Source organism: Schistocerca serialis, chromosome 2 (assembly GCF_023864345.2).
Source record: "Schistocerca serialis cubense isolate TAMUIC-IGC-003099 chromosome 2, iqSchSeri2.2, whole genome shotgun sequence".
Taxonomy (NCBI): Eukaryota; Metazoa; Arthropoda; class Insecta; order Orthoptera; family Acrididae; genus Schistocerca; species Schistocerca serialis.
Window position 1 is genome coordinate 828,508,774 of NC_064639.1, and position 14,602 is coordinate 828,523,375.

The window sequence follows — 14,602 nt, forward strand, 5'->3', positions numbered from 1 at the left end:
TAAATAGTACAATTCTCAAGGCTGTCAATTCAGCTAAGTACCTGGGTGTTCAAATTACGAACAACTTCAGTTGGAAAGACCACATAGATAATATTGTGGGGAAGGCGAGCCAAAGTTTGCGTTTCATTGGCAGGACACTTAGAAGTCCACTAAAGAGACAGCTTACACTACACTCGTTCGTCCTCTGTTAGAATATTGCTATGCGGTGTGGGATCCTTACCAGGTGGGATTGACGGAGGACATCGAAAGGGTGCAAAAAAGGGCAGCTCGTTTTGTATTATCACGTAATAGGGGAGAGAGTGTGGCAGATATGATACGCGAGTTGGAATGAAAGTCATTAAAGCAAAGACGTTTTTCGTCGCGGCGATATCTATTTACGAAATTTCAGTCACCAACTTTCTCTTCCGAATGCGAAAACATTTTGTTGAGCCCAACCTACATAGGTAGGAATGATCTTCAAAATAAAATAAGAGAAATCAGAGCTCGAACATAAAGGTTTAGGTGTTCGTTTTTCCCGCGCGCTGTTCGGGAATGGAATGGTAGAGACATAGTATAATTGTGGTTCGATGAACCCTCTGCCAAGCACTTAAATGTGAATTGCAGAGTAATCAAGTAGATGTAGATGTAGATCTAGATGTAATACTGGGTGGACAAAATGGAACTGGTCCCAAAAATAATTACTGTAGAATTGGCGTGGGATTAACCCTTCTTAACGAACTTCATTGCAGTTAAAGACGATGCAGCGTTTGACTCGACTTATTAAACGGTGGGATAAGCGTAGCAGATCTGTCTGCGGGTCAGCAGCAATAGCGTTTTCAGCGTCCTGTTTTGTATGAGGATTATTTGAGTACATCTCACCCGTCAGTTGGAACCACAGGTAAAAATGTCTGGGAGAGAGATCAGGTAGTCGAGGTGACTAGGACACTGGACTACTTTTGTCGAGTGTCCTCTCCTCACCCAAAAACCTCATGCAGTTGTGATAAGGTTGTCATTGCGATGTATGCTCTTGCTCCGGCTTGCTGTGTGTTGCCCGCATCTCGTGGTCGTGCGGTAGCGTTCTCGCTTCCCACGCCCCGGTTCCCGAGTTCGATTCCCGGCGGGGTCAGGGATTTTCTCCACCTCGTGATGGCTGGGTGTTGTGTGCTGTCCTTACGTTAGTTAGGTTTAAGTAGTTCTAAGTTCTAGGGGACTGATGACCATAGACGTTAAGTCCCATAGTGCTCAGAGCCATTTGAACCATTTTTTGCTGTGTGTTGACTGACATATAGGTTAAACAGTTTCTGGATATATCGATAGTGTGAACAGTTTGATGAAAGAATCGTCTTACGATGCGGATACCAGATATTGCGCGCCAAATACCAACTACACTACTGGCCATTAAAATTGCTACATCACGAAGATGACGTGCCACAGACGCGAAATTTAACCGACACGAAGAAGATGCTGTGATATGTAAATGATTAGCTTTTCAGAGCATTCACTCAATGTTGGTGCCGGTGGCGACACCTACAACGTGCTGACATCAGGAAGGTTTCCAACCGATTTCTCATACACAAAGAGCAGTTGACCGGCGTTGCCTGGTGAAGCGTTGTTGTGATGCCTCGTGTAAGGAGGAGAAATGCGTACCATCACGTTTCTGACTCTGATAAAGGTCGGATTGTAGCCTATTTCGATTGCGGTTTATCGTATCGCGACATTGCTGCTCGCGTTAGTCGAGATCCAATGACTGTTAGCAGAATATGGAATCGGTGGGTTCAGGAGGGTAATACGGAACGCCGTGCTGGATCCCAACGGCCTCGTATCACTAGCAGTCGAGATGACAGGCATCTTGTAACAGATCGAACAGCCACGTCTCGATCCCTGAGTCAACAGATGGGGACGTTTGCAAGACAACAACCATCTGCACGAACAGTTCGACGACGTTGCAGTAGCATGGACTATCAGCTCGGAGACCATGGCTGTGGTTACCCTTGACGCTTCATCACAGACAGGAGCGCCTGCGATTGTGTACTCAACGACGAACATGGCTGCACGAATGGCAAAACGTCATTTTTCCGTGTTTGGCGACATCGCGGTGAAAGCACATTGGAAGCGTATATTCGTCATCGCCATACTGGCGTATCACCCGGCGTGATGGTATGGGGTGCCATTGGTTAAACGTCTCGGGCACCTCTTGTTCGCATCGACTTCATTTTGAGCAGTGGACGTTACATTTCAGATGTGTTACGACCCGTGCCTCCACACTTCATTCGATCCCCGCGACACCCTACATTTCAGCAGGATAATCCACGACCGCTTGTTGCAGGTCCTGTACGGGCCTTTCTGGATACAGAAAATGTTCGACTGCTGCCATGGCCAGCACATTCTCCAGATCTCTCAACAATTGAAAACGTCTAGTCAATGGTGGTCGAGCAACTGGCTCGTCACAATACGCCAGTCACTACTCTTGATGAACTGTGGTATCATGTTGAAGCTGCATGGGCAGCTGTACCCGCACACGCCATCAAAGCTCTGTTCGACTCAATGCCCAGGCGTATCAAGGCCGTTATTACGGCCAGATGTGGTTGTTCTGGGTACTGATGTCACAGGATCTATGCACCCAAATTGCGTGAAAATGTAATCACATGTCAGTTCTAGTAAAATATATTTGTCCAATGAATACTCGTTTATCATCTGCATTTCTTCTTGGTGTAACAATTTTAATTGCCAGTAGTGTATGACATTCCGCAACGGCTCTTCGAAGTACTGACGGGGATTTTCTGACGCATAGTGTATCATGTTCTATGAGTTCACATACGATGACAGGATGAACCAGGCTTCCCCTGAAGCAATGAAATACCAATAATCAAAAAGTCCTGATACCGTTACACTCGGAAACCACCGGCAGAACTCAACAAGCTTTATCCGATGCCGAACAATATATTTACAAGCATTCAGATGCAAGCCCTTTTTGATAATGTTTCGACGTGACAGTCCCTTAATTCCCATTTACACAGGCAAACGGCGTTGAGATGTCGTCGGACTCTGTTCCAGGCTCTCCTTCACTCCAGTATTGTTTTCTGATGTTCGAACTCTGTTCAGATAGTTACGGCTGTAATTCGCTACAGAGCCCGTTTCGCGTTTTGGCACAAATTTTTGCATTGGTGACTTATTTGGATGTGTGGAAAAAACATCCCAGTTTTAAATTCTTGTGCAAACGGTTCTCACACGTCTTCCACGAAATAGGTTTTGCATAACACTCGACAATGAATACGCGCTGTTTTATCACGAGCACCATTTTGTGTTACATTCAGCTAGCCACTAAACACGTCTGCTCCTCTCACTCACTCAAACGTAACGACATAGAGAAGAACTCGGAAAAGAGCTTTCGGGAGATGCGCATTCGCAGACGTGTTACAGCAACCGGTCGGGACATCGAGATCACGGTTGCCGGCATTTTCTCTGCTGTGGAGTTCTCCTATTCATTAACAAGGGTCAATACCGCGTCAGTGCTATAAACATTTTCCAGGTCAGTTGTACGAGGGCCGTTCAGAAAGTAACCTCCGGTTGATATAAAAAAATACACCAAGTTAAATAAGAATATTTTAATATATACATCTTACAACTACATCTTTGAACTACTTTTCTACATAGTCTCCATAGCGATTGAGGCACTTATCGTATCTCTTCACAAGCTTTGAAATTCCTTCTGCATAAAAATCACCCGCTTGTGCCTGGAGCCAGCCTGTGACCGCATCTTTGAGCTCTTCGTCGTCATCAAACCGCTGTGACCCGAGCCATTTCTTCAAATGCATGAAGAGGTGATAATCACTTGGCGCCAGGTCTGGGCTGTAAGGTGGATGGTTGATAACGTCCCACTTGAAGGACTCAAGAAGGGCCGTTGTTCTGCGAGCAGAGTGAGGACGGGCGTTATCGTGCAAAAAAACGATACCGGAAGTCAGCATACCACGGCGTTTGTTCTGTATAGCCCGTCGTAACTTTTTTATTGTTTCATAGTACACTTCTTGATTAATGGTCGTACCACGTTCCATGAATTCAACCAACAACACCCCTTTGGCATCCCAAAACACCGTTGCCATCAGTTTTCTGGTAGAAAAATCTTGCGAGGCTTTTCTTGGTTTGGTAGGCGAATTTGAATGTGCCCACATCTTTGATTGTTCTTTTGTCTCAGGGTTCACGTACTTAATCCAGGTTTCGTCACCGGTCACGATTCTGTTTAACAATGGTTCTCCTTCGTCCTCATAACGTGACAGAAAGTCTAATGCAGAGGCCATTCTTTGAGTTTTGTGGTGGTCGGTAAGAATTTTGGGCACCCATCGTGCACAGAACTTACGGTAACCCAATCTTGCTGTCACTATCTCGTACAAGCGAGTCTTAGAAATCTGTGGAAAACCAGTAGACAACTCCGACATTGAGAAACGTCGATTTTCACGAACTTTTGCATCAACTGTCTGAACGAGTTCGTCAGTCAACAATGATGGTCTACCACTCCTCTCTTCATCATGAACGTTTTCTCGTCCACTTTTAAATAAACGTACCCATTCACAGACAACTCCTTCACTCATAACTCTTGGTCCGTACACGGCACGAAGCTCACGATGAATAGCTGCTGCAGAATATCCTTTGGCTGTAAAAAACCTTATGACAGCACGCACTTCACATTTGGCGGGGTTTTCTATTGCAGCACACATTTCAAACTGCCACAAAAACTAAACTAGCGCAGGTACGACGTTCACTCGACCACGGCTTGATGCGGACTGACCTGTTGAGTGCGTGAACGCACAGATGGCGTCGCTACTCCCCCCACAACCCGCACCGTGACCAATCGGAGGTTACTTTCTGAACCATGTATAAGTATATGGTTCACATTTTCATTTCTGCAGTCGAGACAGTTGAAAATGAACGTGGAGTCTTTACAGTAAATATGAATTACTTTCAGCGTAGCCACAGTTATTCAGAATAACGGCGATGTTTCTCGATTGTATAAAAGTTTAATATCTGCAGAGACAGGTTTAAGGTATTTGTCTGCCGATAACACGTCTTGGATATCGAATTGTATTGAATAAATCATATTTTGTATTGAATAAATTATATTTTTTGTTCCTGCCACATGAGTCAACAACTCTAATTTTATGCAAGAATCTACACACCATTATCACAGCATAGGAATAGGTTTGCCGACCACTCACGATTTATGTTGTTCGAGGTAGATGAATATACCAAATCATCGATCGACAGCGATAACACTGACGATACATATGACAATAATAATAACTGTTCCGAGAAAAATTATTGCGACGAGAATGATTATTACTGTAGTTGCTGCGATCCTTAGGTCCACGACCGATTTCTTGCATCTGTGTACGCTATTCTTTTCTTGGGAAATCTCTTCATCTTTGCATAACTTCTGCGACATATGTCCATTTGAACGTGCTTATTTTAGTGAAGTCTTGGTCTCCCTCTACAATTTTTGTTCTCTACATTTCCCTACGTTATTAAATTGGCATCCTTGATGTCTTAGGATGTGTTTTACCAAGCAATCCCAACTGGCCAAACGGAAATCCATCATGAGGCACCTTTCAGACTCCACCAGGTTCTGATAGTTCTGTCACACACGGGTGCGTTTTATCTCTACAGGAGCGTTCCCGATACCAGAAAGTGCACCAACGTTCGAAGAACGCCCATACTTTGTATAGGTGGATGAAGCTAGACGCCTGCAAATACAGGTCTGTATGTGTGGGCCTACGGTGAAGGAAATACCCCATTATCCATCCATTTTCCATCTGGCGAAGATGTCCAGAAATGGCAGACAGCCGCCCTTCTTCAATTCCATCGTAAATTTGATATTCTCATGGATAGAATTCAGACCCTGCAACAAGCATGATAGTTCTTCTTCACCGTGGGGCCACACTACAAAAGTACCATCCAAAGTATCATCCACATATTGCCAGAAGACTTTTGGCTCTGCCCTCTCCTCAAAGTTTTCCATAAAAATGTTTACTACCTGAGGGGAGAGAAGGCTACCCATGGCAACACCGTCAATTTGCTCAAAATATTCTCTGTTGAATAAAAAATAAGTTGAAGACGGAAATTGGATGGATCATTGGGATATTCAGTCCATCGTAAGCCCACACATGCAGACCTGTATTTGCAGACGTCTATCTGCCTCTGCCCAACACAAACTATGGGCGTCCTTCGAACGTTGGTGCACCAGGTATGTGCTGTATCTGATAGAGACAGCCTTGCAAATGAGCTGGAACACCTACAATTGTTGTCCAAAAGTAATGGATAATCTTCGCATCAGATCAGATGGTTCAAATGGCTCTGAGCAAAATGTGACTTAACTTTTGAGGTCATCAGTCGCCTAGAACTTAGAACTAATTAAACCTAACTAACCCAAGGACATCACACACATCCATGCCCGAGGCAGGATTCGAACCTGCGACCGCAGCGGTCGCTCGGTTCCAGACTGTAGCGCCTAGAACCGCACGGCCACTCCGACCGGCCACATCAGATCACACTGCTTTAAGAAAGAAGAAACGTGACCACCCACAAGAGCAGGAGAAGGAGCGGTTGAAGTCCAGGGCATCCTTCCAGTACGTCGGCAATATTTCGTCGAAATTCGGCAGAATCTGAAGAAAACAACATGTCAAAGTAATATTTCGCCCACCTGCAAAGACTTGTGCTCTTCTCTGTTCGGCAAAGGGCGATCTGGGATTGCGGAAGGTAGGACTCAATAGAAAACCATGTCAGTGTGGCAAACCCTACATTTGACAGACGACGCGCAAAGTGCGTGAAGGATGCGTTGAACATGATCGCCACACTCGCCTTCGTAGCCCAGTAACTCAGCCATAGCCGAACTTTGTATCTCCACAGTACATTCCATGGATTACTCTTCCACGGAAATCTTGGCCTCGACGAGATCTTTCTAGGATTCAGTTTTAACGAATCGGTGGAAATACGTTTAGCGTAAGATCTCATTAATCGTGATGGCAGCTTTCAAATGGATAAGGTGTGCGACCTGGTGATATCTGTAATTTCTCCTGTAAGAAAACATTTTATAACATATGGCACATCTAGCGGTATTTATTTTTATTCATTTTGACATCTGAATTTTAACTCCGCGAATGCGCATTCCGACAGAGAGCGTGCATATAGTATCTCACTACGCATGCTCCTGCGCGCCATGTTGTTGTTGTTGTGGTCTTCAGTCCTGAGACTGGTTTGATGCAGCTCTCCATGCTACTCTATCCTGTGCAAGCTTCTTCATCTCCCAGTACCTACTGCACCCTACATCCTTCTGAATCTGCTTAGTGTATTCATCTCTTGGTCTCCCTCTACGATTTTTACCCTCCACGCTGCCCACCAATACTAAATTGATGTTCCCTTGATGCCTCAGAACATGTCCTACCAACCGATCCCTTCTTCTGGTCAAGTTATGCCACAAACTCCTTTTCTCCCCAATTCTATTCAATTCCTCCTCATTAGTTATGTGATCTACCCATATAATCTTCAGCATTCTTCAGTAGCACCACATTTCGAAAGCTTCTATTCTGGTCTAGACTATTTATCGTCCATGTTTCACTTCCATACATGGCTACACTCCATACAAATACTTTCAGAAATGACTTCCTGACACTTAAATCAACACTCGATGTTAACAAATTTTTCTTCTTCAGAAACGCTCTCCTTGCCATTGCCAGTCTACATTTTATATCCTCTCCACTTCGACCATCATCAGTTATTTTGCTCCCCAAATAGCAAAACTCCTTTACTATTTTAAGTGTTTCATTTCCTAATCTAATTCCCTCAGCATCACCCTACTAAATTCGACTACATTCCATTATCCTGCGCGCCATAAATGGAGCAATATTTGACGACGGCATGTAATTCGACAGAGGTCGCTCATGTAACGGCTGTCTTTGTGCGCGCGACTTGAACTAGCAACCTCAGTGCAAAACAATAACCTGAAGATGGCTGAATGGTTGTCAGCCGATACATTGTGGCAGGAAGTCGATGTCATCTGACTGCAATCCGAAAGGTCATGGAATACTCTTTACGCCAGGAAAATTTCAATAATCACAAACAAAACTAATGCATTCTGGTGGCCATTCTACTTCTCCCCGATGATTTCCTTTCTAATCATTTACATACACGCTGATGATGCGTGTGTGTACGAAGTTACACTGACAACTGACCACGTCTCCTGGGCGCTTCACTTCTGTTTATCTGGTAGTGTATTACGGAGACGCCCATAATGGCTGACTCTGCTTAAACGTGGGCGCCTGACAGTTATATTAGCCTCAAAACTCGCAAGCTTGCCAGGCGGCAGGCTCAGTCTGAAGACGAACACATCCTCCTCAGAAACATCGCCAGTTGTTTCTTTTAGTGTACCGCCTACAGACAGACTGCCGAACTAAACGTTTACTGGACCTTATTTGTGTTAAATATTCAGTACCCTGCCATCTATAATTTTTAAATTGCTCTGCTGGTTACGCATACATAACACGTTGATTATTCTCCCCTCCCCCTTCTATGTCTAAAGCACTTAGACACTCGATTCTCTTTCAATATGCAATAATAAACAGTCAAAACGAAATAAGAGGAAGCAGAAACACTCATCTAATTCAATATGACGATTTAAATAGCGGAAGAAAGCTGTAAACAAACATCAACGTCTGCTGAGTTTTGAATAAGACGAGGTTTTTGGAATGGAGATAATAAATTCGGAAAAAATTTTTAGGTAAAATTTAGATGAAAGAACTTAATTATCAAATCTTTATAGTATGTACGTTATTTTCTTAAATATAGTATGCGGTTCTTATCTCTGCACTAATAATAAAACACAAAATGAATAAATTACATAGTCTTAAACGTGTTTAATTAAAAATAAACCGAAGTAAACTAATAATGAAGTCTTGATCCGTGGTGTTCTTGGTTTAATTTAGTTGCATAGCCCTTTGTGTATATTACTACAGCACACCTGGATGGCACAGAATCCACAAGTTTGGCCAATCGCGACTGAGGAATCTTCTTCCATTGCTCATACAATTCTTGATAGAAAGCCTCGTTGTCGGTGCAGTTTTGCTGGCCAACGCGTCTATCCGGCTCGTCCCAAAGATGTTCTGTGGGGTTCAAGTCTGGACCTTGTGCTGCATCGGAAATGTCTTAATATGACAAGAAGGATGCTTCGGATCGTTGTCGTGATGCAGTTGCCAATTACGATGTATATTTCGTCTTCCGTGAGGTGTTAATATTTCATCATACTTCCGATTATCCATTAACCCTTTAATGTCGACGAAAAGACCTACACCACTTCGTGAGAAGCACCCCCACAACATGGTGCTTCCTCCTTCGGTTTTCATGATGGATACTTGGCACCTTCTGTCATTCCTGTTGTTTTCCGACCGTCGAATGTACTGTATCCCGCCTGAGGAGAAGAGATTAAACTGCCATTACTCGCTAAAATTTTTGACCAGTCTTCAGTGGTCGATAACTTGTATTTCTTTGCAAACCGTAGTGTGACCTTCCTCTTTTTCGCACTTGTAGGTTTTCGAGAAGTTCAGATCTACAGCTGCTAAGTGAAACACGGACCTTCACCCTATGTTTTACCTGAAGATCATCATATATTGCCCGGACTGATTCTTCGAGATCAGCCATCGATTGCCTTCTGATGATCTTCTTTTTGGATGGTTTTTTGGGCCCGACCACTTTGTGCAATGTGTTCTATTCTCCCCCTTTCTTTCTGGAGGCGGACCCAGAGACTCACAAGCAGTTATGAGATGCCAAATACCTTCGTAACGAAGGACTGAGTTTGGCTGTTCAGACAACTTGTCTGAAATCTGCTGTGTACTCTTTAGTTTTAAACGTTGCAGGAAGTAAGTAAAAATATCAGAATTAAATTACCTTTTTGTAGCTTGGTTCGTTTGCAGTTGCATTCTACAAAATACTAAGTAGCCCCTTGGCAACACTGTTTACGGCTTAAGTCCATGTTTAACTGTACTCAGTCTTCCTGGTTAGCTGAGTGGTAACGTGTGTGCCTCCCGTGCAACGGGCTAGGGTTTGATTCGCAGCCAGGTTGGAGATTTTTTCCCCACTAGTGGAGTGGGTGTTGTCCTGTCATTATCATCAGTTCATCAGCACCGACTTGCAAGTCGCCCAGTGTGGCGTCGCCTGAAATAAGTCTCGCAAGCCAGCTGCCAAACTTCCCTGGATGGGGCCTCCTGGCAGTCAGTGCAACACGATCATTTCATTTCATTTGCCTGTATTCAGCAATCAATACATGTAACCGCGGTGAGGTTAAGCAGTCTTCTGCCTGAACAACTGGTTTCTTTCGATTCTGCGTATTAATAAACAATTCTACCACACTACTAGTTCAGCTACAAAATACTTTTGAGCGATACTATAGAGTCTCTCAACAGACAGCAAGTTAAGACCTGACAGAGGGCTGACTGTTACCATTCTTTCCGGGGGAACATACGCTACTGGCTATTAAAATTGCTACACCAAGAAGAAATGCAGATGATAAACGGGTATTCATTGGACAAATATATTATACTAGAACTGACGTGTGATTACATTTTCACGCAATTTGGGTGCATAGATCCTGAGAAATCAGTACCCAGAACAACCACATCTGGCCGTAATAACGGCTTTGATACGCCTGGGCATTGAGTCAAACACAGCTTGGATGGCGTGTGCGGGTACAGCTGCCCATGCAGCTTCAACATGATACCACAGTTCATCAAGAGTAGTGACTGGCGTATTGTGACGAGCCAGTTGCTCGACCACCATTGACTAGACGTTTTCAACTGGTGAGAGATCTGGAGAATGTGCTGGCCATGGCAGCAGTCGAACATTTTCTGTATCCAGAAAGGCCCGTACAGGACCTGCAACAAGCGGTCGTGCATTATCCTGCTGAAATGTAGGGTGTCGCGGGGATCGAATGAAGTGTAGAGGCACGGGTCGTAACACATCTGAAATGTGACGTCTACTGTTCAAAGTGCCGTCAGTGCCAACAAGAGGTGACCGAGACGTTTAACCAATGGCACCCCATACCATCACGCCGGGTGATACGCTGTATGGCGATGACGAACACACGTTTCCAATGAGCGTTCACCGCTATGGAGCCAAACACGGATGCGACCATCACGGTGCTGTAAACAAAACCTGGATTCATCCGAAAAAATGACGTTTTGCCATTCGCGCACCCAGGTTCGTCGTTGAGTACAGCATCGCAGGCGCTCCTGTCTGTGATGCAGCGTCAAAGGTAACCGCAGCCATGGTCTCCGCGCTGATAGTCCATGCTGCTGCAAACGTCGTCGAACTGTTCGTGCAGATGGTTGCCATCTTGCAAACGTCCCCATCTGTAGACTCAGGGATCGAGACGTGGCTGCACGATCCGTTACAGCCATACGGATAAAATGCCTGTCATCTCGACTGCTAGTGATACGAGGCCGTTGGGATCCAGCACAGCGTTCCGTATTACCCTCCTGAACCCACCGATTCCATATTCTGCTAACAGTCATTGGATCTCGACCAACGCGAGCAGCAATGTCACGATACGATAAACCGCAATCGCGATGGGCTACAATCCGACGTTTATCAAAGTCGGAAACGTGATGGCACGCATTTCTCCTCCTTATACGAGGCATCACAACAACGTTTCACCAGGCAACGCCGGTCAACTGCTTTTTGTGTATGAGAAATCGGTTGGAAACTTTCCTCATGTCAGCACGTTTAGGTGTCGCCACCGGCGCCAACCTTGTGTGAATGCTCTGAAAAACTAATCATTTGCGTATCACAGCATCTTCTTCCTGCTGGTTAAATTTCGCGTCTGTAGCACGTCATCTTCGTGGTGTGGTAATTTTAATGGCCAGTATGTAGTATCGCCCATTGCAGGTCGCCATTTGCGTCAGTACGGCACGTCGACGTCAATCTTCTCTCACTCTTGTAGAATCCAATACCTACTGAAACCTGAAATTAACCTCTATCTTCTGTGCGACCTATCTCACATATGGAGATTGCAGCGCTGTTCGTTTTATTTTACGCTGCTATTATAGCAATACTCTTAGCTCCTATGCCAGTTTTGTCTAATTTTTGAAACGTGTGGTGTTGCAGGCGGCGCTGGTAGCGTGCGTGGTGCTGCTGCTGGTGGCGGCGGTGGAAGCGGCGCCCAAGAGGGCGCTATGGCCCGCCAGCGTGCCCTACAGCCCCACGGACAACGGCTGCAACGGGAAGGTCAGTAGCCCCTGCCCTGGCCACCTTCCTGCTGTTCACTAGCGCTACTGCAGTCTGATTAAGCACAATGACGGCGCTCATGGGGAAAAACTTCCACTTGTGGGCAGTGTGGTATTTTGGTTACCATAAAACTCTGTCTACACCTACATCCACAGGGTGATTTTTTCCACCGTGTACAAACTCTAAGGATTGATCAGTGGGAGGACACGGTAAAAAATGTATAATGAACTTACGTCCCGAAATGTATGGTTTCTATGCTAGAGACCGCTTATTCAATCATATTTTGCTACAGAGACTGCGTTCCAACACGCTGTACAATGCTGCCACAGTTATGGTTTCCTCCTAGAGGGTGGTACTGTTCCTCTCCTGCCACAGTAATTGGTAATTTTGTGTCCGATTCACTACTCTTGCTGACTCACATTGTAGTGGATGTGATACAGGTTGTACACACTGGTTCCGTATTCGAATCTAGAGCTTACGAACATGCTTTTTACTTGCGGAAAGGCAAATGGCAACGGTCAGCGGGCAGCAAGGTTGTATCAGGAGACCTATCCCCGTAGACAACAACAACAGCATTCAATGCTTGCAACAGTGTTTCGCCGTTTTTCTGAGACAGGGTCGTTTCAGGAAGCAGGAAATCGTGAAGGACGTACCAGAAATGTTGGGACACCAGATTTGGAGGAAAATGTGATTAACACTGTGGAAGGCGACCGGCGAGTCAGTACCAGGCAGTTGGACCTCCAGTACAGGGTATGCCAGACGACCGGATGGAATATTCTCTATGACAGTTGTTGCTATCCTTATCACTTACAGCGTGTGCAGGATTTACTAGCGACAGTCTTTTCACATCGGGGGCAGTTTTGTTACTGGTTTCTTCACCAGACAATAACGATTCCGGGATTTGTGTCATCCTTTCTATTCACGGATGAGGCCACATTTACGCGGTGTGGTGTCTTCAACTTTCATAACAGTCATCTGTGGAATAGCATGCAGAAACCTCATTGTATGGTGACAGCAAATCATCAGCTTCGGTGCAGCCGGAATATGTGGGCCAGAACAATTGGCGATCGTATTTTGGGACCTATCTTTCTTCCAAGTCGCCTAATAGGCCAAAACCATCGACGTTTCTTGCGGGTGACATCGCCTCCTCTGCTGTAAGAAGTGCCATTGATGATTCGAAGGGTTATGTGGTGGCTACATGACGGTGCTCCAGCCCACTTCGCAGTTAACGTCCGGACGCATCTCACGCGTGTCTTCCCTGATCGATGGATCGCACGAGGGGTCCAGTTGCATGGGCTGCTCGTTCACCGCATCTCAATCTGTGCGATTTCTGGTTATGGGGCCACCTCAAAAGTACCGCCCATGCAGAGCCCACTCCAGATGTGGAGAGAGTGGAACAGCGCATTCGTGCTGCCTTTGACACGGTTCAGATGCAGCCTGGCCGATCTGAACGTGTGAGACAGAAATTGCTAGGGTGAGTACACGCATGCGTTGAGGCAGATGGAAACCATTTTCAGTTCATACTGTAACTGTAGACCGCAGTCTCTGTAACAAATTGCGATTGAATAAATGGTGTCTAGAATGGAAACCATGCATTTCCGGACATAAGTTCGTTAGACCTTTTTTGTTCCGTATCCTCTCATCGATCAGTCGCTAGAGTTTGCACGTGGTGGAAAAAATCACCCTGTGTACTCCGCAAGCCACCCGACTGTGTATGGCGGGCAGTACTACTGGTACCAATGTCTAGTCCAACATTCCCTGTTCCATTCGCGAATGGCGCGTGGGAGGAATGGGTGTCTATAAGCATCCGTATTAGCTCTAATTTCTAGAATTTTCTCGTTCTGGTCATTTCGCGAGACGTATTTGGAAGAAAGTAATGTATTGTCCGACTCTTCCCAGAACGTACTCCCTCGGAATTTCAAAAGTAAACCTCTCCCTGATGCACATAACCCCTCTTGTAGCGTTTGCCACTAGAGTTTGTTGAGCACCTGAGTAACGCTCTCGCGCCAAATAAAGGACCCCGTGACGGAACACGCCGTTCTTAGTTCGGTTTTGTCTATCTCTTCTATTATTCCAACCTGGTAAGGATCCCAAACTGATGAGTAACACGCAAGAATCGGCCGAACAAGCGCCTCATAAGCCACATTTTCAGTGGATGAACTACATTTTCTTAAGGTTCTTCCTATGAAGAAAAGCACTCCGTCTTCAGGCCACGAGTGGCCTACTGGGGCCATCCGACCGCCGTGTTCAGTGGAGGATGCGGATAGGAGGGGCTTGGGGTCAGCACACCGCTCTCCCGGTCGTTATGATGGTAGTCTTGACCGAAGCCGCACTATTCAGTCGACTAGCTCCTCAGTTGGAA

At 45.5% G+C, this 14,602-nt stretch overlaps 1 protein-coding gene across 1 annotated transcript in view; it reads left to right on the top strand.

The window, feature by feature from the left end:
* LOC126458092 (uncharacterized) overlaps positions 1-14,602 on the top strand; it is a 41,159-nt gene that overhangs the window by 11,154 nt on the left and 15,403 nt on the right. The window contains exon 2 of the mRNA XM_050094913.1: positions 12,121-12,240. Within this exon, the coding sequence (XP_049950870.1) occupies positions 12,121-12,240 (120 nt within the window). The remainder of the gene's footprint in view (positions 1-12,120; positions 12,241-14,602) is intronic.